Source organism: Gossypium hirsutum, chromosome A11 (assembly GCF_007990345.1).
Source record: "Gossypium hirsutum isolate 1008001.06 chromosome A11, Gossypium_hirsutum_v2.1, whole genome shotgun sequence".
Classification (NCBI taxonomy): Eukaryota; Viridiplantae; Streptophyta; class Magnoliopsida; order Malvales; family Malvaceae; genus Gossypium; species Gossypium hirsutum.
Window position 1 is genome coordinate 11,618,183 of NC_053434.1, and position 22,766 is coordinate 11,640,948.

At 36.0% G+C, this 22,766-nt stretch overlaps 1 protein-coding gene across 4 annotated transcripts; it reads left to right on the forward strand.

Annotated features, from left to right (window-relative positions):
- Positions 1–17,582: 17,582 nt before the first annotated feature.
- Positions 17,583–22,252, forward strand: LOC107922772 (ribonucleases P/MRP protein subunit POP1). Of its 4 annotated transcripts, none has more exons than XM_016852937.2 (11): positions 17,585–18,237; positions 18,333–18,429; positions 18,545–18,652; positions 18,735–18,965; positions 19,146–19,264; positions 19,348–19,869; positions 20,415–20,523; positions 20,605–20,959; positions 21,099–21,191; positions 21,541–21,708; positions 21,833–22,252. In XM_016852937.2, exons 1-11 carry the CDS (start codon positions 17,780–17,782, stop codon positions 21,883–21,885), a joined length of 2,313 nt encoding a protein of 770 aa, XP_016708426.2. In that variant the 5' UTR covers positions 17,585–17,779; the 3' UTR covers positions 21,886–22,252. The 4 variants fall into 4 exon arrangements, with proteins under 4 accessions (XP_016708425.2, XP_016708426.2, XP_040936991.1 ...); XM_041081057.1 differs by having other exon boundaries at positions 21,546–21,708; XM_041081056.1 differs by adding an exon at positions 20,109–20,167 and having other exon boundaries at positions 17,586–18,237; positions 19,348–19,801; positions 20,605–21,191.
- Positions 22,253–22,766: the final 514 nt, after the last annotated feature.

Below are 22,766 nucleotides of genomic sequence, written 5' to 3' on the forward strand. Positions count from 1 at the left end.
TGCCCACACGGCCTAAGACATGGATGTGTCTCCTGACCGTGTGAGCCATACGGGCGTGTGTTCCCTGCTCCTAAGAAATTTTTTGAGATTTTGGGAAAAATTCCCTGAGTATCCGATTTAGTCCCGATTCACTTCTAATATGTATATTAGGCCTCGAGGGCTTATCTAAGGGACAATATAAGTTTTATATGATTGATTTTTAATATGTGTAACAAAGATTGTGAAATATTCGTATTTAATTCATAAAGTTTAGTAATGCTGTAACAGCCTAATTTTCAGTGGTGTCAGAACAGTGATTCGAGATCACTAAATCCTACAAATGAGTAGGAAATATTATTAATTTAGTGAGTATAAGTTAAATGTGAAGTTAGGAAAAATTTTGAAATAGTGAAATGTACAAAATATATATATTAAAATAATTAGAATTGAAAACGAGGTATCAACACCTCGAGAATTTTAAATCGAGCCATAAATATTTTTATAAATATTTATGGAGTGTTAATAAGTTAGTATTAAAGTTTCGTCAAGAAATTTTAAAGTATTGATAGCTAATTGAACAAAAAGGACTAAATTGCATCAAATGCAAAATTATGAGAAATGATTAAATAGCTTAAATGATAAAAGAAAGAGGGTTTAAAAGGGAAATAGACCCAAGGTCTATTTGGGCTGGACGGCAAGAGCATGAAATCACCAAGAAAATAAGGGAAAAATTGGAAAATTGCAAAATTTACTTAATAAAGCTAGGACTAAAGTGGAATTATCTAGATTTCTCTTTATTTTGCTGCATTCTCATCAGCAAAAACACCATGGAAGAGTTCCATTAAGCTGGTTTTTCATATTTTTACTGCAAGTAAGTTCAATTCTTGACTAATTCTTGAAATTTTTGTGTTTTTGTGACTTTTACAACTAGGTCCATTTGTTGAATTCATTAGTTCTTGATTCTATGAAAGAAATTGAAAGTTTCTATGAATATGTGCTGGAAGTATATGATGATTTGACATAGAATTAGAGCTTTAAATTGTTTATATGCTGATTTTATTGAAAGAATTGAATAGAAAGTGAACGTTTGGGACCTAAATTGTAAAAGAGTTTGAAGTTAGAGTTTTATGTGGAAATTCTGAATTTCAATAGTTATGAAATAACTTATAATGTATAGAAAAAGTATTAATTGAGAAAATTATCTTAATTGAGGGGTTAATTGAGTAAGGACTGAATTGTATGAATTGTGAAATTTGGGGTAAAATGGAAATCAACATTTTGCATTAAAACTGTTTTGGGCAGCAGCAGTAGTTTAACTTTGAAAAATCACCAAAAATTTTATAAATCGAATTAGAGGATGAATAAAATATTAAATTAAAGCTTATTGAGTCTAGTTTCTTATAAAATAAATTATGTAAGCAATGGAATTGTAAATCATGAGATACGATAACTTTTGTGAGACAAGGTCAGAATGATTTCGGGTTTCCCTGTTCTGACTTTGGAAAATCATCAAAAATTGGATAAAAATAATTAAGGGATTAAATTTATATGTTTAAAATAATTAAAGAGACTATTTTCAATAGAAATAAGCAGGAACATCATCCGAATCTCGTACGATGAGATAATTAATTCTTAGTGAAGAAGAGTCGAAACTGTCGGACAGCAAAATAGGGGCAACTTTAAAGAATAAACTGTACTTATTGGCTAAACCAAAAATTATGAAAATTTTATGGTAATAAGATAAGTAAGTCTAGTTTCAGGAAAAATTATCGTATCTTAATTTCGAGTTTTGTAGCTTAAGATATAAATAATTTAGTGACTATGACGCAAATAGACAGTTTTGAATATACATAAGTAAATAGTGAAATTATTGATAATGTTACTTGTTGCATGTTATATAAATTAAGGATGTGGAATGGAGAGGAGGAGAAAAATATGTATGAATATTTAGCTAGCATGGCTAATTTTTATGTTTTAGGCTCATGGACTAAATTGAATAAAAGTAAAATTTTATGGGTAATTTTGTAAAAAAAGTTAGAAATGACCAATTTGCATGAAATGGAATATTTTATTATTTAAATTACAAAATTGAATGAAATTATTAATTTAGCTCAAGATCAGGGAAAAACATGTTTTAAGGATTAAATTAAAAAGTGTTGAAATTACGAAAAATTCTGACATATTATAGAATTCATAGGTTGTTATCAATTTGTCTGAGAATAACGGCTAGAAATAAGGATTAAGTTGCAATAATTTTATTTTATTTTAACCTAAGGATGAAATCATCATTAATTAAAAGTTTAGGGGTAAAATGATAATTTTGTTTAGAGCATTAATTGAATGTATTATAACATGAAATAAATGAAAACGACGATCAAATTTCTTTATAAAGATCCGGATGACTTGAATACGAGACTTGAACGTGGAAAAGAAAAGATATCGGATTAATGAAATATCTGATAAATGAATCGGTAACTCCGGTAATGCTCCGTAACTCTATTCCGGTGACGGATTTGGGTTAGGGACGTTACATTTATTGGTATCAGAACTAAGGTTTAGTCGGTTCTCAGACCGAACGTAGCATATGTGAAGTCTAGAAATACATGCCATTATATAACTTGTAATAAGATAATTTAATATCTTCCAACTCTAATGAGATTTATTTTACTTAAAGATAGAGATACTTCCCCAACCGAGCTAATTACGATAATGTTGAAAGCGATACTCAAATATGTGAGCAAAAGTAGATTATGATGAGTCGGAACTCATAAAGGTATGAATAAATGTTATATTTAAATTTATGTGTATAGTAAGTAAAATTTTAAGGTAAGTATCAATATTGAATTAAATTTGTATGGATATATGTGATTGATGTGGAAATAGAATTTTGGATATATGTTATATTTGAAAATTTTATTGATTGGGAATGTAATGAAATTGATATGAATATGTGATTAATATAAATGTGTATTGATTGGAAACTGGAAAGTGAATTGAATACCCTATTAACTGTACCGGACTGAGTCGGATATAGTTGGCATGCCATAGGATTTTGAGAAGGGATTTGGAGATGAGATTTGGATATACTGGTGTTTATATCATTTGGATTTATCCGAAGAGGCACTTTGTGCTATTCTGGTGTGTTTTGGATGGATTATATTATTCTGGTGTGTTTGGGTGGATTATATGATACTGGTGTGTTTTGGAGGATTATACTTGTGTGTTTTGGTTGGACATTTTGGTGTGTTTGGATGGAATCCGTGTATCCGCCAAAGTCCGAGTCTTGTTAATAGGGGTAAATATGAATATTAAGTGAAATTGAAATGAGAATTGAATTCCCTATTAACTTGTCGGACTAGTCGGATATAATTGGCATGCCATAGGAACTGAAAGTGTACGGGATTTGTCGGCTTTACTGATCAGGCACTTTATGTGTCGTATTTCAGGCACATTGTGTGTCGCAGCAGGCACCTCGTGTGTCGTTTCAGGCACTTATGTGTCGTATTCTGATCAGGTACTACGTACCGTTTTAGGCACAATGTGCCTTACTGGTGTGTTTGGTTGGATCCGTGTATCCGTCTGAGTCCGAGTTATGTTAATAGGGTTGAGTAAATGAAATGAGAAAATCAATGTCCGAATTGATGGTGATTATACGATTTAGGGTTGAAGTGTAACTAGGGCTTCAAGGTTACAAAGGTTATACTGACAAATGATGGATCATAATTAGGGCCCTAGTTGATGGTGATTATGTGAGCACGACAACCAAGTTTCCTCGTCAGAAGAGGATGCTTTATAAAACCCAAACAAACATACGAAGAAGAAAAATGCAATGGTCTTTTAGTATAATCAAGTATTTCGTTTTATCCAGATCTAACAAAAGTGGTGGCCCAGTTATTAAAACCTATGACACAATTGGGGTGTAACAGGTTTTACTAATAGGGTTATTGCCTTTAGTGTACATGGACATGGAAGGCCTTTCCATTTTTCTTCTTCGCACTTCCATATGGGTTTTATAAGGCATGCTCCTTCGACGAAAAGAAACTGGTTGTTGTGCCCGTATAACCACCGTCAACTAGGCCCCAGTTATACTCCGTCCTTTGACAGCATAACTTTATAACGTTGAAGCCCTGGTTACACTTCAACTTGAGATGGTTAATCATTGCCAACTTGGATCTCAATTACAAAGTGATCTCGATTTTTTAGGTGATGACGCCATACTTATATGACAAGTGAAATTTGTAGGTTATCGAGCTCCATGACATTACCCTAAACCTAAACGCAACTTAAAACTATGACTATGTCTCCTTCAATGCGAGAGAGAAATAAATCTTTAAATTCAAAAATTTCAACACACAAGAAAAAAAAACAATTTAGGATATTGAATTAAATGGATGGGAACGTGCATTTATATAGGGGATGATGCGGAGTAAAAAGATAATATTTTTTTTATTATCCTGTGAATCCTAAGTTGCATGGGTTCAAAGGCAAAATCAATCAAGTTAGCTGAGATGTAACATCCTGATTTTCGGGATTTTCATGTTTCTCGAGATTTTTGATAAAGTTTTTAAAATTTGGTATTTGGATGTGAAATTCATAATTTGAGTGAGTAAATGGGCTTATGGATGGCCCACGTGATGGCCAAAACCCGGTAGAATTTTTGAATTTTGGACTTAAGAAGTTAGGGGCTTTGGATAGGTGGCTTTATTAAAAATTGTGGGTAAAAAGTATCACAAAATAGCCTCTGGCAGAGTGGCTAAGTGACGCCACTAGGGTGCTGAAAAGGTGGCGTGTAAGTGGTTGGGGGAAAACCTGGGTTCGATCCCCTGTGATGGCAAAAGTGATGTTATTTTTATGCTTTGAGCATGCAGGAGTTGTAGCCGAATGGAACTCTGTAGGAGAGAGTTTGAATCAGTCAAACACATGGATTAAGGAGTGATAAGGGGAGAGATTTTAGGGATTGGAAAGAGGGATAGAGTTAGTCGAATAGAGGGGATTAGAGAAGGGATTTCGGCAGAGGGGTATTAGGTTAGTATTTCGGCATTTGGGGAGCTTGTTGTGCCATTTTCTTCTTTGTAAACTATAGGATTAGTCTTTTCTTTTTCTTTATTCTTCTCTAGCCGAACCTACTACCCTTCCATCCATCATTTTTCTTCCTTTTTCTTTTTCCAAAACCAGTTAACTACTTCTTTCCTCACCTCCACTTCTGCCTAAAAGCCGCAAGAGCCGAACCTGTAAAGCTTGGTGGTGCCGATTCTTTATTAACCAGCAACCTTTTTTTTCCCTTCACGTTTTGGTGGCCAATCCCTTTATCTTCTAGGCGTTAAACGGTTCAAGGAGGGAGACTGTGGTAAGTGTTCGTACTCTAAGTCGATTCAGTAGTAATTGTTGACAAAAGCCGAAACCCCTATAGTTGAGGGTGGTTACCGATTTGTGATGTAGGCCTTATTGGGTTTTTGCAATTGATTTTTATGGTTTATATAGTAGAGTAGATATGTTGGAGGAGCAGCAAGGCGTGGGGTATCAATTCGGATAAGCTTGGATCATCGGAGTGACTAAATCTAGATCTAGTCATCAAATTTGGCAAAGGTATGAACCCTAGGGCCATTGTGGATGGTGGCCGAATATGTAAGAGATGATAATAGATAGTTTTCGATTTGGTTTAAATGTTATCATGACCTAATCTATAAGCGATTGATTATAGGAGAAATCGCGTAGGAGATCTCGTCAAGGAATATCGTAAATCAGGTGTGTAACGAACCTTCTTTCATAGCTTAACTCGATATTCGCCGGAAAGCCGAAATGCCGAAATTCTGGCATTTCGAGGACTCTTGAGCATACGAACGCTCATAGGTTAGTTAGATTCTCTAAGTTCGATGATCGGGATCGTTGGAACAGGTAAGGGCATAGTTTGGTGCACGATGGTAAGTTGAGCCTCGAGGGGCTGAAATCGAGCCTAATGGGCTCCCGGGCCCATTTGGGTAAAGTTGGTAAAAAAATGAAATCCTGTTAAATTGTGCGTTAAGACTGTTAATACCGCTATGAAATATAGGCTAAATGGGCCTAGATGACTAAATCGGCTATATAGAGCCCATTAGGGGTTTTGGGCCCAAAAGGCTCGAATTTGATAAAGTGCGTTAAAATCATTGTTTAAACACTTGGAGTTATTGATAATTGTTAATGAATGTGGGAACCCTGATATTTTGGTAAAATTACGAAATTACCCTTATAATATGAAAATGACTATTTCACCCCTAGGGTTGAATTATGAGTTTGATGCATGAGATTTTGATATACATGATTTGATATGATATGCACATGATATGTATGATATGCACATGATGTATTCATTTATGCATGGGTTGGGTTTTTTGTTATGAATGGAGGAAGTGCAAAAGGGCTTTGCCCCAGTTTACCGAAAAGGGCTTTGCCCCAGTTTATCAAAAAGGGCTTTGCCCCAGTTATTAAAAGAGGCTAGGCCTCCAGTTATATGACAAAGCAGCTATACTGCCAGTGGTGTGTTGATTGGGTGGGTCGAATCATTCCCTACATGGTGTGTTGGTTTGTAACACCCCTAACCCGTACCCGTCGCTGGAGGGATTAAGGAGTGTTACAAAATAAGCACGAAATTTCATTTAACACTATACCAATAATTCCTAAGTTTAATTCACATCAAAACATTTAAAACATTAATCGAATATCAACCACACATATACATTAACTATATGGAATACATATAATAATTTAACAAGCCATTTTCGCATGGCAATACATATATACATTATAAAAAGATACTTAATTAACATCAAAAGTCAATCCTATACATGCCATTAACAAAGTTCAGCTACAAAAGTACCGAAAGGGCTTAGATAATGTGGACGACTTTGACTCTGAAAACTCCCGAATCCGACAGCTAACGAGCAGGATCTATAAAACAAAGAACTAAGACAACAGAGTAAGCATATTGATGCTTAATAAGTTTTAAGTAATGCAAACAATTTACAACTTGTTATTAAAATCGAGTACATAAATTCACATTTAATATTCTAATTAATCATCACTTGGCCGAATATGTATGTATATATATACACATAGGAAAAACTTCTAGTACATATTCCATTATTTATAAGGCTTATACTATTACCTTTAACCACATTCTTTCATATGATAACTTACATTCACCAATTATATCATTGTTTATCCTCAAATACCGAATTTCATTCACTCACATATATATGTATACCGTACTTTGATACTAATAATTCACATAGAAATCAATTCAAATCTGAGTACGTAACACGAACATTAACATATAAAATACATTGTACCTATGCAACGAGTTTTACCACGGACGTTCGAGCTTACAATCTTACTTACATTGCTGGCATCGATTCTGTCAAATCTTAAGGCTCGAAATACATTACTAGCATGAGCCTGCGAGTCCTTAACCCGGATATTTTTCCAGCACTTAGCCTGCGGACTTTAAGTCCGGATTTATTCCAGCATATAGCCTGCGGACTTTAAGTCCGGATTTATTTCAGCATATAGCCTGCGGACTTTAAGTCCAGATTTATTCTTTTACTGAGCACCTTATATATTTATTTACAAAGAATTCAATTAAGCATGGTACAATTATTATTCACATGTCAATACATTATCAAGATGTACTAAATGTGACTATCCGAACTTACCTCGGTATATTGGAACGGTTGTGGATTGACTACTCTATTGCTTTCTCTTTTCCCCTATCCAACTTTGTTTCCCCTTGCTCTTGAGCTTAATGAAAACCTAAGGTGGCCGAATAGTTCTTCTCCCTAACTCTTCTTTACATTCGGCTAGAAAGAACAAGATGAACACCTTTTTTTTCACCCACTTTCTACTTTTAATTATTATAATTCCATGATATTAAGCCATTTAACTAAAATAATGTTAATATAAAATTCATATATTATATTTTAACTAGTAACATGGCCGGCCACTATCTAAAATGGGTAATTTAACATGCAAAACCATCCTTTTCAACACATGCATTAATAGCCCATTTTAAAATTAACCTATCAAATTTCAAAAGTGTCTCACATAAGTCCTATTAAATAAATTCACATACAAATGACCAAATCAAAGCTTGAATCTTTCACACATGCATGTTCACATATAATAAGCATCGAATATGACGGTTAATTATTTTTGCGACTCGGTTTTGTGGTCCCGAAACCACTTTCCGACTAGGGTCAAATTAGGGCTGTCACAACTCTCCCCCACTAAAGGAATTTTCGTCCCCGAAAATCTTACCAGTGAATAAGTTAGGATGTCGATCCTTCATAGTGTCTTCAAGTTCCCATGTAGCTTCTTCAACCCCATGTTTGAGCCACAGTACTTTCACTAATGAGATTTTCTTATTTCGTAATTCTTTTACTTCACGAGCCAAAATACGAACCGGTTATTCTTCGTAACTCAAATCAGTTTGAATTTCAACCTCAGAGGGATTAATCTTGTGCGATGGATCAGATCTATAACGCGAAGCATCGAGACATGAAAAACGTTGTGAATCTTTTCAAGTTCAGGGGGTAAAATCAATCTGTATGCGACTGGCCCAATTCGTTCGGATATCTCATACGGTCCAAAGAATCTCGGACTCAATTTGCCTTTACGGCCAAATCTGAGCACCTTTTTCCAAGGCGAAACTTTAAGAAACACTTTGTCTCCTACTTGATATTCAATGTCTTTTCGTTTTAAATCCGCGTACGACTTCTGACAGTCTGAAGCTACTTTTAGACTTTCACGGATTACTTTTACTTTCTGCTCAGCATCTTTAACCAAATCAACCCCGAAGATTTTACCTTCACTAAGCTCAGTCCAAAACAACGGTGTACGAAATTTACAACCATACAATGCCTCGTAAGGTGCCATTTTAACGCTTGATTGAAAACTATTATTGTAGGTGAATTCAATAAAAGGTAAATACCGCTCCCATGAACCACTAAACTTAAGGATGCAACATCTCAACATATCCTCGAGTATCTGAATTATCCGCTCGGATTGACCATCTGTCTGGGGATGAAAAGCGGTGCTAAAATGTAGCTTGGTACCCAATACATCTTGCAATTTCTTCCAAAATCGTGATGTGAATCTCGGATCTCTATCCGACACAATAGAAATAGGTACTCCGTGTAACCTTACAATCTGAGAAACATATAATTCAGCTAGCTTGTCAAGGGAATAATCTGTACGTACAGGAATGAAATGAGCCGACTTTGTCAATCTATCAACAACGACCCAAATCGCATCTTTCTTACTTGGCGATAATGGCAACCCAGATACAAAATCCATTGTAATTCGGTCCCATTTCCATTCAGGTATCAAAATCGGCTGAAGTAATCCCGAAGGTACTTGGTGTTCTGCTTTCACTTGTTGACATATCAAACACTTCGAAACAAAATCAGAAATGTCTCGTTTCATACCAGGCCACCAAAACTGACGTTTCAGATCATTGTACATTTTCGTACTTCCCGAGTGGACTGACATTCGGCTACTATGAGCCTCGCTCAAAATTATCAAAATAAGTTTCGAATTTCTTGGAACACACAATCGACTTCTGAACCTCAAACAATCATTGTTGTCAATTTGAAACTCTGAATTCATATTCAAAACAAATTCAGCTCGTTTAGCAACCAATTCATCATCGACTTTCTGAGTTTCATATATTCGTTGAATCAATAATCGTTTGGCTTTTAGTTCTGCTACTAATACATTATCAGATGAAACAAACAAATGTACATTCATCGCTCACAAAGCAAACAGTGCCTTGCGACTCAAAGCATCGGTAACCACATTAGCCTTTCCCGGATGATAGTCAATGACAAGCTCGTAATCTTTCAACAATTCAAACCAATGTCTTTGTCTCATATTCAAATCTCTTTGAGTCATCAAATATTTGAGACTTTTGTGATCCGAATATACATGACACCTCTCTCCAAACAAGTAGTGTCGCCAAATTTTCAAAGCAAATACAATGGCAACTAATTCGAGATCATGGGTCGGATAGTTTTTCTCATGTGGTTTCAATTGTCTCGAAGCGTAAGCTACAACTCGACCTTCTTGCATTAATACACAACCCAGCCCATTTATAGATGCATCACTGTAAACAGCAAACTCTTTACCGGATTCAGGTTGCACTAACACTAGAGCTTCAGTCAAATAGGTTTTTAGTTGGTCGAAACTTTTTTGGCACTTCTCTGACCATTCGAACTTAACATCTTTCTGAAGTAGCTTCGTCATTGGTGTAGCTATCATCGAAAAACCTTTTACAAACCGTCTGTAGTAACCGGTAAGTCCCAAAAAGCTCCGAACTTCAATAACATTTCTAGAAGCTCCGAACTTCCGATGCGGATACCACGTGCCCCAAAAAGCTAACTTCTTTCAACCAGAACTCACACTTACTGAACTTAGCATATAACTACTTGTCCCGTAAAATCTGCAACACTAATCTCAGGTGCTCGGCATGTTCGGTTTCATCTCGCGAATAGATCAAAATGTCGTCTATGAACACGACTACAAACCGGTCCAAATACTGTCTGAAGATTCGATTCATCAAGTCTATAAATACCGCAGGGGCATTAGTGAGCCCAAACGGCATCACTAAGAACTCGTAGTGACCGTATCTCATTCTAAAAGCAGTTTTAAGCACATCTGAGTCTTTAACTCGCAACTGATAATAACCCGATTCAAATCTATCTTCGAAAACACTGAGGCTCCCTTCAGCTGATCAAACAAATCATCAATACGCGGTAACGGATATTTGTTCTTTATTGTCACTTTATTTAATTGACGATAGTCGATGCACATTCTCATAGTTCAGTCTTTCTTTTTCATAAACAATACTGGTGCACCCCAAGGTGAGAAACTTGGTCGGGCGAAACCTCTATCCGTCAACTCTTGTAACTGAGTTTTCAATTCTTTCAATTCCAATGGTGCCATACGATACGGAGCTATCGAAATTGGTGTAGTCCCAGGTACAAGTTCAATGCCAAACTCTAACTCTCGAACAGGCGGTAATCCCGGTAATTCTTCGGGAAAAACATCCGGATATTCACAAACCACTGGCACTGTTTCAAACTTCTTTTCTGATTCTTTACTATCAAGTACGTATGCAAGATACGCTTCACACATCTTTCTCACATATTTTTGAGCCAACATCGAGGATATTATTATTGCTGATAATCCGCTCAAATCAGGAGACTCAACTTGGATTATCTCATTATTTGCACATCTCAAATCAATGGTCTTATTTTTGCAATTCACAACTGCATCATGTACTGTCAACCAATCCATACCGAGAATAACATCAAATTTATCAAACGGTAAAAGCATCAAGTCAGCCGGAAAACAGGAGCCTCGAATTATTAAGGGGCATTTCTTACACACCTTGTCGACAAGCACATATCGACCCAAGGGATTCGACACTCTAATAACGAACTCAGTAGACTCAACAGGTAAAGTTTTACTGGATGCTAAAGTCTCACATATATAAGAATGAGTAGAACCAGGGTCAACCAAAGCAATCACATCAGTATCAAAGAGAGTGAAAGTACAGATAATAACATCAGGCGAAGAAGCATCCTCGCGTGCACGTATATCATAAGCTCTAGCAGGAGCACGAGCCTCGGATCTGGTGGTAGCATCTTTAGACCCTCTCTGACCGTCGCTGGCATTCCCCGTATTCTTGGGTGGTCTACTTCGTGCTGCAGTATTACTCGGTTTCCCACTCTGATTCATATTTTGTTCAGATAACCTCGGACAATTTTTGATAAAGTGGTCAGCTGCCCCGCATTTATAACAGGAGCGGTCATGAAATCTACAACTCCCCGAATGCCATTTTCCATAATACTTGCACTCTGTTCTGTCCCGACGATCGTTTCCAACACTGGAAACCAAAGTGGCTCGCGTACTCATTGGGGGTCGATTATGGTCTTGTCTGGAAAAGCCCAAAGTGTCTTTAGATCGACCTGAATCCTCTTTAAATTTCTTCGGTGACTGCTGAAAGGGCTTTCCCGAATATCTTTTACGGAACTCTCTTGCTCCCAACTCAGCTTTTCTTTTCTCTTTACTAAGCTCTTCGGCCTTGCAAGCTCGCTCGACAAGTATTACAAATTCTCTGATTTCGAGAATTCCAACATACAATTTTATATCTTCGTTCAATCCATCTTCGAAATGTTTACACATTATAGCTTCTGAAGAAACACATTCTCGGGCATACCGACTAAGCCTCACAAATTTTCGTTCATAATCTGTAACCGACATGGAACCTTGTTTAAGTTCAAGAAATTCTTTCCATTTCTGATCAATGAATATCTGGCTGATATACTTTTTTCGAAACTCGATTTGAAAGAACTCCCAAGTCACTCGCTCTCTGGGCACAACAGAAATCAACATATTCCACCAATAATAGGCAGAATCACGTAGCAAAGATATAGCACATTTTAAACATTCATCGGGTGTGCAGGACAGTTCATCAAACACTCGGATAGTGTTATCCAACCAAAATTCAGCTTGTTCAGCATCATCGCTATCTGTAGCCTTAAATTCAGTAGCCCCATGCTTTCGGATTCTATCAACCGAGGGCTTATTTAACCTCGTCTGATCAGTTACCGGAGGTATCATAGGTGCAGGGGGTGTATTATTCGGGAGTGGGGGTTGTGGAACAGCCGTATTGGTTCGAATGTATTGATTGAACCAATCATTCATTACACTATAGAAAGCCTGTCTAGCCTCATCATTCTGATTACTTGCAATAGGTTGAGAGTCCACCGGCACTGTTCCATGCGCGGGAGTAGGCGCTACACTCTCAACATCATCAACTACCGCTCGATTGGGATCGGGATCCATTACTATACGAAAACACATTTTTAACCGTCAGAAATCACCACACTATCATATTAACACATAATGGCATATATAGCTAGACTCAAACACTCTACGTTAGTCCTAGAATCGACTAACCCGTAGCTCTGATACCAATAAAATGTAACACCCCTAACCCGTACCCGTTGCCGGAGGGATTAAGGAGTGTTACAAAATAAGCACGAAATTTCATTTAACACTATACCAATAATTCCTAAGTTTAATTCACATCAAAACATTTAAAACATTAATCGAATATCAACCACACATACACATTAACTATATGGAATACATATAATAATTTAACAAGCCATTTTCGCATGGCAATACATATATACATTATAAAAAGATACTTAATTAACATCAAAAGTCAATCCTATACATGCCATTAACAAAGTTCAGCTACAAAAGTACCGAAAGGGCTTAGATAGTTGGACGACTTTGACTTTGAAAACTCCCGAATCCGATAGCTAACGAGCAGGATCTATAAAACAAAGAACTAAGACAACAGAGTAAGCATATTGATGCTTAATAAGTTTTAAGTAATGCAAACAATTTACAACTTGTTATTAAAATCGAGTACATAAATTCACATTTAATATTCTAATTAATCATCACTTGGCCGAATATGTATGTATATATATACACGCAGGAAAAACTTCTAGTACATATTCCATTATTTATAAGGCTTATACTATTACCTTTAACCACATTCTTTCATATGATAACTTACATTCACCAATTATATCATTGTCTTATCCTTAAATACCGAATTTCATTCACTCACATATATATGTATACCGTACTTTGATACTAATAATTCACATAGAAATCAATTCAAATCTGAGTACGTAACGTGAACATTAACATATAAAATACATTGTACCTATGCAACGAGTTTTACTACGGACGTTCGAGCTTACAATCTTACTTACATTGCTGGCATTGATTCTGTCAAATCTTAAGGCTCGAAATACATTACTAGCATGAGCCTGCGGGTCCTTAACCCGGATATTTTTCCAGCACTTAGCCTGAGGACTTTAAGTCCGGATTTATTCCAGCATATAGCCTGCGGACTTTAAGTCAGGATTTCTTCTTTTACTGAGCTCCTTATATATTTATTTACAAAGAATTCAATTAAGCATGGTACAATTATTATTCATATGTCAATACATTATCAAGATGTACTAAATGTGACTATCCGAACTTACCTCGGTATATTGGAATGGTTGTGGATTGACTACCCTATTGCTTTCTCTTTTCCCCTATCCAACTTTGTTTCCCCTTGCTCTTGAGCTTAATGAAAACCTAAGGTGGCCGAATGGTTCTTCTCCCTAACTCTTCTTTACATTCGGCTAGAAAGAACAAGATGAACACCTTTTTTTTTCACCCACTTTATACTTTTAATTATTATAATTCCATGATATTAAGCCATTTAACTAAAATAATGTTAATATAAAATTCATATATTATATTTTAACTAGTAACATGGCCGGCCACTATCTAAAATGGGTAATTTAACATGCAAAACCATCCTTTTCAACACATGCGTTAATAGCCCATTTTAAAATTAACCTATCACATTTCAAAAGTGTCTCACATAAGTCCTATTAAATAAATTCACATGCAAATGACCAAATCAAAGCTTGAATCTTTCACACATGCATGTTCACATATAATAAGCATCGAATATGACGGTTAATTATTTTTGCGACTCGGTTTTGTGGTCCCAAAACCACTTTCCGACTAGGGTTAAATTAGGGCTGTCACATGGTTGGTACGGGTGGAGAGTAGCGGATGGTGGGTTGAGTAATCTCCCCAAATGGGCTTGCATGCATTCTTTGATGTTACATATGATAATGAAATGGGCCTATGGGCCATACCGTTTACAGTAAAGGCTTCGGCCCAGTGATATGAATTATGAAAAGGCTTCGGCCCAGTAATCGTTTAATGAAAGGCTTCGGCCCGGTATATGTTGAGACTGATTTTGGGCTTAGGCCCAGTATGCTGATATTGTTTTGGGCTCTGAAAGGGGCTTGTTGCACACTAATTTTCCAACTCACCCCCTTCCTTAACCATGCAGGTGAACCTTGATGTGGGGACTTGGAGCCGGAGGGGATTCAGAGTGACCACGGTGATCACTTTTTGGACTTTAAAATAAGTAACTGGTTTCCTTTAGTTTACCTTATTTACTATTTATTTTTGGGTTGTAATAAGGCCATTTTAACTTTATTTTTTTTCTTTTCTGGGATTATTTAATTTTTAATAACTTTAAACTTTCTGATAACAATTCAAAGGGGCTAGACTTAGGGCGCGTTTTCAAAATGATACTTGTTTTCAAAATAACACAACGTCACGATTATTCGGTTTATCAAAGATATCCACTCAAATAAATTTCAACTCGTTATAACCAAGTGTGGCAATAGTTGTGGGCATGTCTAGGATTGGATCCAATCGAAGAGCTTGGTACTTAAGCAGCCTTCATGGCTCACCTCCTCTGTTTCGAATACCTACCTGGTGCACAGCTTCCATTCACTTTGTTAGCTCAACAAAAGTCGGTTATTTAAAATACTAAAATGAAATGTGGATTTTTAACTTTAAAGTGGCACGTCAAATTCGGCCATAACGTCTGGGCCGGGTTTGGGGTGTTACATGAGAGGTAGAAATAACTAGAGGGAAAACTCTCCATATAGAAGGAATTTTCATTTGACATGTCTGTGAAACTTGTAATACCCCTAACCCGTCTCCGTCGCTGAATTAGGGTTACGGAGTATTATTGTACAAAACTAAATAAGCTCGTATAAATGAACTTAACTTACCGAACATAAATGATTAAATCATTAAAGTATTTCTTATATACTTACGCATACTTTCCTTTCCTGATCACAACACCATAATATTAGTAGATACATTTGAGAACATACCAACCAATGAAACATGACACATATCATGGAAAAAATTTCACTATATAAATTATTCATTCATATAATTCAATTGTTACATTTTCAATCCAAATACTTACATTATATTTTCCATTTTCTATTCTCAATACATAGCTCATTTATATGCATACCTTTTCATTTTAAACCTTAATTGTCCGTTGAACCAAATAGAATAACATTGGATACTCGAGAAATACTTACATAAAGTGTGTCATTACATGTAACCGTAAGCATCAACTATAATACTCACACGAGCTATGAAATGGGCTTGCTTACACAAGCTATGGGTCGAGATGTTAGCTACACTATGCTACTCATAGGAGTTGTGGAGAATCTGCAACAAATGTAGGACCTCAACCATCTGTAGGACATCTAGGACCAACCCCCGAAACCGTATAATTCCTAATGACATGTCATTTGTATTATAAGTATTCATAAGGTTCAAACGAGACATTTTCCATATCCAACTTTTAACTTCTTTCAATTATAATATTTCTAATACACACATTCGTAAATTTCCACATTCTTCATAAATATGAATCAATTGAATAAACATTACGATTTACTCTAAATTACTAGTTAACAATTTATATTCAATAAAAGTTAAACAAAGTATAACCTTAATTAATTGTTTATCCAAAATAGAAATTAACCATTTTACCATTATACAAACTTACCTCAACAAAAACTGTTGTAAAAACGAAGCTGACGACTAATCCGGCACTTTAGCTTTTCATCGGTTTAGATCCGTTTGGTTCGTTTCTTGATCTAAATAATAATTTTCATTCAATTAAACCATTCAAATAACTTAATATAATCAATTCAACTTATAACCCTTATCAATAAGAAATTTTCAAAATTACTCCCAATGTTTTACCTTTTATGCAATATAGTCCCTAAACCCGAAACTCACAAATTAACCACAATCAATGAAAAACCAAGCTAGCCGATTTTTCCTAGGGTCCATTATAGTCTATTTTCTCATCATTTCACACTATTTTCATGGAATTTTACTATTTTCACAAATAAATCCCTAAACACTAAAATCATAAAAATCACTTAACAAATTACTTATATTTAATTACCAAACTTAATAATCTATCAATTAAATTCACAAATACTTCCAATTCATTCATGATAAACCCTTACATTTTTAACAATTTTACGAATTGGCCCCCAGATTAGCTAAATTAAGCTAAACTGATCACAAAAATATAAAAATCGTTAAAAACAGGCTTAATAACACTTACATGCAATTGACCGAGTGACAAGCGAGCTTGAAAATTGCATTGATTTTGATACGAAAATTAAGACACACTTTCGAATTATCATTCCCAAACTAGTTGGGACATGTTTATGTTTGAATTAGGAGAAAAAGAAAATCTTCATTGCTAGTGAGCTAAATCAAAAGGTGAACGAAAGGACTAAAAAATATTTTTTAAAAATGTATTTATTTATTTTTGAAAATTTTAGAATTATAATTAAATTGACAAATTTTATAAATGTTGAGTGTTAAATTTATTAATTTTTTAGAACTTAAACTAAAATAATAAATTTTGTAAATATTAAGAGCTAAATTTATTAAATTTTTTACATTTAAAGTCAAATTAATAAAATATATAAAATTATAAAACTAAATGTATTATTAAATCAATAAAAAAAATCTCAAGTTAGTTTTCTATCACTCGTCCAAGGAGAACTAATGAAAGAAGGATTAAAACAAAATGTAATTTAAAAAAAAAAAAACAAAAAGTGTCTTAGTTTGGCACTTCCGTTGCTATAGAAAGGAGTCGCTCTAAACATTCGCTCCAAAAGCAAAAACCCTAAACCCCTTCGTGTTTTTTTTTTCTCGAAAGCTGCTCTGCTTTATTTACTGGCTGTTCCCCAAAGAGTAAAAGACAGTGTTGATTTCTTGGCTAGATCCTTGCACAATGATTTATATCTTTTAAAACTTTCCTACAATGGCTGTTGAAGGAAGTAAAAAACCTCAAGCTTCAGCGTCTCAACCCCCGCGCAAAATCAACTTACAAAAATTCGCTGAATCCAGAGCTGCCGAGCTCGAGTCGCTTCACTCAACTGTGTCCGCTCGACTCAATAACGATTTTAGGTCTCGTAGAAACAAGAGGAGGAGGACCACAGCATTCGACAATGAAGCTTCCAAGAAGAGAAACAGAAAGAGGCAGAGATTAATTAAGGTTGATAAAAGCAATGTTTCAGGTTTAGAGACGGAGCAGAAGAAGAATGAATCTCCCCTTCCACGTCGCCTTCGTCGGAGATTGGAGCTTAAAAACAATCCCCAAAGCGGTTTCGTTACTTCAGGGGATGGTACCAAGCGATTGAGAACGCACGTTTGGCACGCGAAGCGGTTTACAATGGCTAAACGGTGGGGGTTTTACCTTCCCTTAGGATTGCATGGCAGGTACTTAAATTTATCGTTTAAGCGTTTTGATAGTCTAGAAAAAGCCCGAATCTTTAGAATTCCTTATTCGAAATTCCCGTGTTTATATGATATAGAGGAGGGGGGTCGAGGGCGGTTTTGAGGTGGTTCAAACAGGGAGTGCTTCTCCATGATGCGAGCTATAACATTGCTGTTCAACTAGAAGGTCCAGAGGCAGGCGCTTCCCTTTTCTTTTTGAGTCTAATTTACTCCTCTTTGTGTTTCTTTTAGTAGATTTTAGTAATAATTGGATCACACATTTTACTTTAATATTTTTGTTTGCTTCCAGGATTATTTAGTGGCAACATTAGAGATGGTTTTAGTTCCTTTTACATCTGTTAAATCTGAAGGTGTTTCTGACTCTGTTCTTTCCGGTGCTACTTATGGGACTGCTATGGTAGGTCATTCTTGCACCCTTTCTTATTATTAAGAAATAATAATACTCAATCGTTTACTTGCTATTTGATTTTTTTTTTCAGCTTCATCATGTTGGAGCACCTCTTTCACAGCCAATTGCACCTGTGACTTATATGTGGCGTCCTCATCAGGGGAGTAAAAAAGATGACAACAATAATTGCCTTGATGTGGTTGGAACTAAGGAGCAATGTAGAACCAACTATGGTTCTTGCTTTCGCCAACTTTGGGTTTGGATCCATGCCTCAGCTTTTAATGAGGGATATGATGCTCTAAAATGTGCTTGTCAGAAACTGGTAAATCATCCATCTTTGAACTTTATGAGAATGTTTAAATTATAGTACAATTTCATGGAACTCATGAATGTGAGCAAGCTCTTTCATTTGGTCTTACATAGACATTAAACAGAAAGAGTTGTATATATCACAAGCCGTTATTGGGTTAGATGCTCAGTTCTGCATCTAATTATTTTCCAGATGATTGAGAGAGGCATCACCATTAATTGTTTTTCACATGAGGGTCAACTTGCAAGATTGGAATTAATTGGGTCCAAGGCATTTCAACTTCTTCAGAAGACTGTTCATCCTGTCTCTTGGTTAGTTATTTAGCATAGATTCTGGTCATTTTGTACTAAGATAAGACTTTAAAATGAGCTGACTGAGTTTATTGCCCTTGCAGCATCGTGGAGAATTCTTGGCGACTACAGAAGTGTTCATTTCAGAGGGATAGGGATGACTTTCAAAATAAAAACTCTTTTACACTTGAAGATGAGGAATGTAGTCCTTCTTGTGCTATTTTATCTTTTACCGTCAAGGATCCTCGTCTATTGCCCACAAAAGAGACCAAAGATTTTCATGAGCCAGATTCTATCATTGATATGCAAGAAGTTGGAGCCAGTGACCATATTAGTTTAACTGGAAATTTAGATAAGAACAAAAAGGTAGCCTCACCCTCATGTCCAAAACCTGAAGGAATTGAAACTTTATCTGGTGGGAGGAATTTGTGGGATTCTAGCAGTAGAATAGATCCTCCAGAGGAAGAAAACGAACTTTGCATGGAAAAGCATCAGCAGCGGATGGGTTTCTTTTGCCTTGATGAACCAAAACCAGGGCCTCCAAAGACTTCGAACAAGGTGCAGTGCTCGTGTTCTTGCCCTATTTTGCTTCTAAAAAATAATAACAAGAAGGGCTCTCCTATGGGGTAACTACTTTGTTCCTTTCCCCCCAAATATTAATTATCTCTAGAAATAAGTTGATCACTAGAATTTTGATGCACAAGAATTTGTTTCAGCATTATTCTTGCATTTAAGAACCATATATCATACCAATTTGAATAAGGATAAAAGTGTTTGAGTTCATTCTTACATTACATAACATTTTGATGTAGTGTTGTGCTATGTCTTCTATTTCACAAAAAAAATTATCTCGTGCCAAATGCAGCAGTGCCACAAAAGAGAGAGAGGGGAGGCCTTTAGACACAAGCACAATGGAGACAAAAGGTCTAGTGCACACAAGGACAAGAGCTCTAAGCTCAGCTCACTTACTTGTGCCTTATTTTGTTTTAAGTTTAAGCATGAGAATTGGAACTTGGATGTTTAACGCAACGGTTTTCTATGCTGCTTTAGGATAGATCCAGCAGGAACATTATCTCGTTTTGCCTGCCACTATGGAGGCAATTTTCTTTGAAAAATCTTGATTCAGAAATGTCAACTCATGAATAATTTTTTCCCTCATTCTTTGTTGCAGATGGTCTATTGTAGTACCTATAAGTTGGGCTAGGGTCTTCTGGAATTTTCTTGTCTCCAAAGGGGCCCATGTGATTGGGCTGAGAGAAAAACACTGGATTGCTTGTGAAGTAAGTGTTTGGTCCTAAGAATCCTCTCTTGGAATACCCACTTATCCAGCGCTGCATGTTAATTTTTTTTCTTTATTGCAGATTGGATTGCCTTATTTTCCTTCTGATTTCCCCGATTGCAATTCATACTTGACCTTAAATGAAATTGAAGCCGCTGCCTCTAGGAAAAATGCAGAGCAGCATCCTCCTGCTGTAAGACCTTTTAGAATTCCTATTCCATCACCTTGGAATGTTGTCCATACTGCTTTTGACAAGCTGTCCAGGAGGGTTAAAGAAGCTCAAGTTTCAAGTGGAGAAAATATAGTTCGGAAATACTCGATGAGTAATTCAAGTTGTGAAAGAAGTGATGTTACATCATTGAGATATCGTGATTCATTTGGTGGCATTGTTGCAAGGACATCTAGTTTGCTGACTGAATTCTTGAATGGCATTCAGGGTGAACATTTACTTCTATTTCCTCAATTGCAAAATAGAAAATCAAGTCTTGTTAAGGTTATGAAGGACAAAAACATGATGGAAAAAGGCCAAAATGGGATTACTCAAATTAGCTATAACCATAAGTTATGTTTTGTAAGGGTTCATCTTCATGCATACAAGGAGGGTGTTTTTGAAGACGGAGCTGTTATATGTGCTCCATGTCTCACTGATATATCAATGTGGACTTGCAGGTAGTGATTCGATTACACTGTGTATATTCCAAGTGATACTTAATTTGAAATCTGCTATCTTGCTTGGTTGTGAATGGGTAAACCTGCATGTATGTCTTCTAATTATTGGGGCTTTGCTAATGGAGTTATCTACCTGAAATGTATTCACTCCAACATGCTTGGTACATCTAGAGCGCCATTGCAAGGAAAATATAAGTTCATGCTCTGATCCCTTTTTCTGGGTGAAAGTATCACCCATTTTTAATCTAATAAGATTTACTTTTTTCTTTGTCCTTGACACTTCTTTGCGTATGGTTGATAAATTTTTTTTATTTGTGAGATTAATGTGTTGAATTTGGATATATTGCAGCACAGGCAGCATTGAAGGTAGACTCGAAATGCCTAATTCTGCTGTGGGGTCATACTTCAAGGAACAACCTTCTGGTAAGTGGGAACTCAATGTACCAGATGACCCTGCTTCTAGAGAATATCATCGGTGGCCAGTTGGTTTTGTCACAACTGGATTTGTTCGAGGGAGGTTAGTACCGGCTTTTTCCAATATCAGCACCACAAAACTTGGATTCTATTCAGTATCCAGTATAGTACTTTTATTAAAACCTATGTGGCTTTGCATATAGTGATTATCCTTTTTATATACGCAGCAAAAAGCCAACGGCAGAGGCTTTCTGTGAGGCTGTCTTGCTTGCTAGTCTGAGAGAAGAGCAGTGGAAGGAGATGACAGTGAATCGTAGGAGGAAGGAGATATATGTCCTTGTTAGGAACCTTAGGTCTTCAGCATATAGAGTTGCTCTTGCCACCATTATCCTGGAAGAAGAAGAAGAAGATGTCAGATTCTTATGACATTGTTTCTCTTTGCTTGACCAATGCATTATTTCAGAAAACATGTTTTTCCTTTCTAAATGGTGGGAAAAGCCATTGGGAGATTATATGAAGACATATATACGTCTTGCTTCCTGCTCAACCTGGCGATGAGGAATCATTTTTCATTTTTCTCGGTAAATTATTTAGTATGAAAATCATTTTTGTTGAAATAATGATAAGAAGAAGCTTCGTTGGGTGAATGGTTTGTTTATTAATTATTTTTAGTCTTAATGGTTCTCGAAAATTAATTTTCTACAAAGATTTCAGTGAAGTTACGGAGAGGTAAAGCTGCAAAGACAATGCTAGATTGGAGATATCTTTTTAAAGGTGTTACTAATTTTAACCGTTTTGTGGAGAGAACTACTTAATGAAAGCCAAGTTGGCATTGAAGAAATCCATGGGGGGTACGGTGTGCTTTACATCACCCATAACATGACCAAAGAGTAGGACGATCCTTACTCAACTTCGGGTTGGGGAGGACATGGTTTTGGCTTCTACTATTGCTGCAAAGTTTTTGAAACCTTGTACCTCCCTCATATTTGTCTAAGGGACTGTACCTGCTTATTCTTACATCTTTCAGCTTTACTTCAATCCTTAGCTAGTTCAACTCTTCTTTAATCACCATTGATTTTCCTCATCCACTTCAATCCTTATTCCTTGGCATTGTTGATTTACCAGTATGCTCTTGGTGCACTGAGAGTTGAACCATTTTGG

Excerpts from the sequence above, each read along its gene's own strand:
- LOC107922772 (XM_016852936.2), top strand. The coding sequence starts at position 17,780 with ATGGCTGTTGAAGGAAGTAAAAAACCTCAAGCTTCAGCGTCTCAACCC. Across the intron at positions 18,966-19,145 it reads AATGTGCTTGTCAGAAACTG|ATGATTGAGAGAGGCATCAC; the intron begins GTAAATCATCCA and ends ATTATTTTCCAG. Across the intron at positions 21,192-21,540 it reads ATATCAATGTGGACTTGCAG|CACAGGCAGCATTGAAGGTA; the intron begins GTAGTGATTCGA and ends GATATATTGCAG.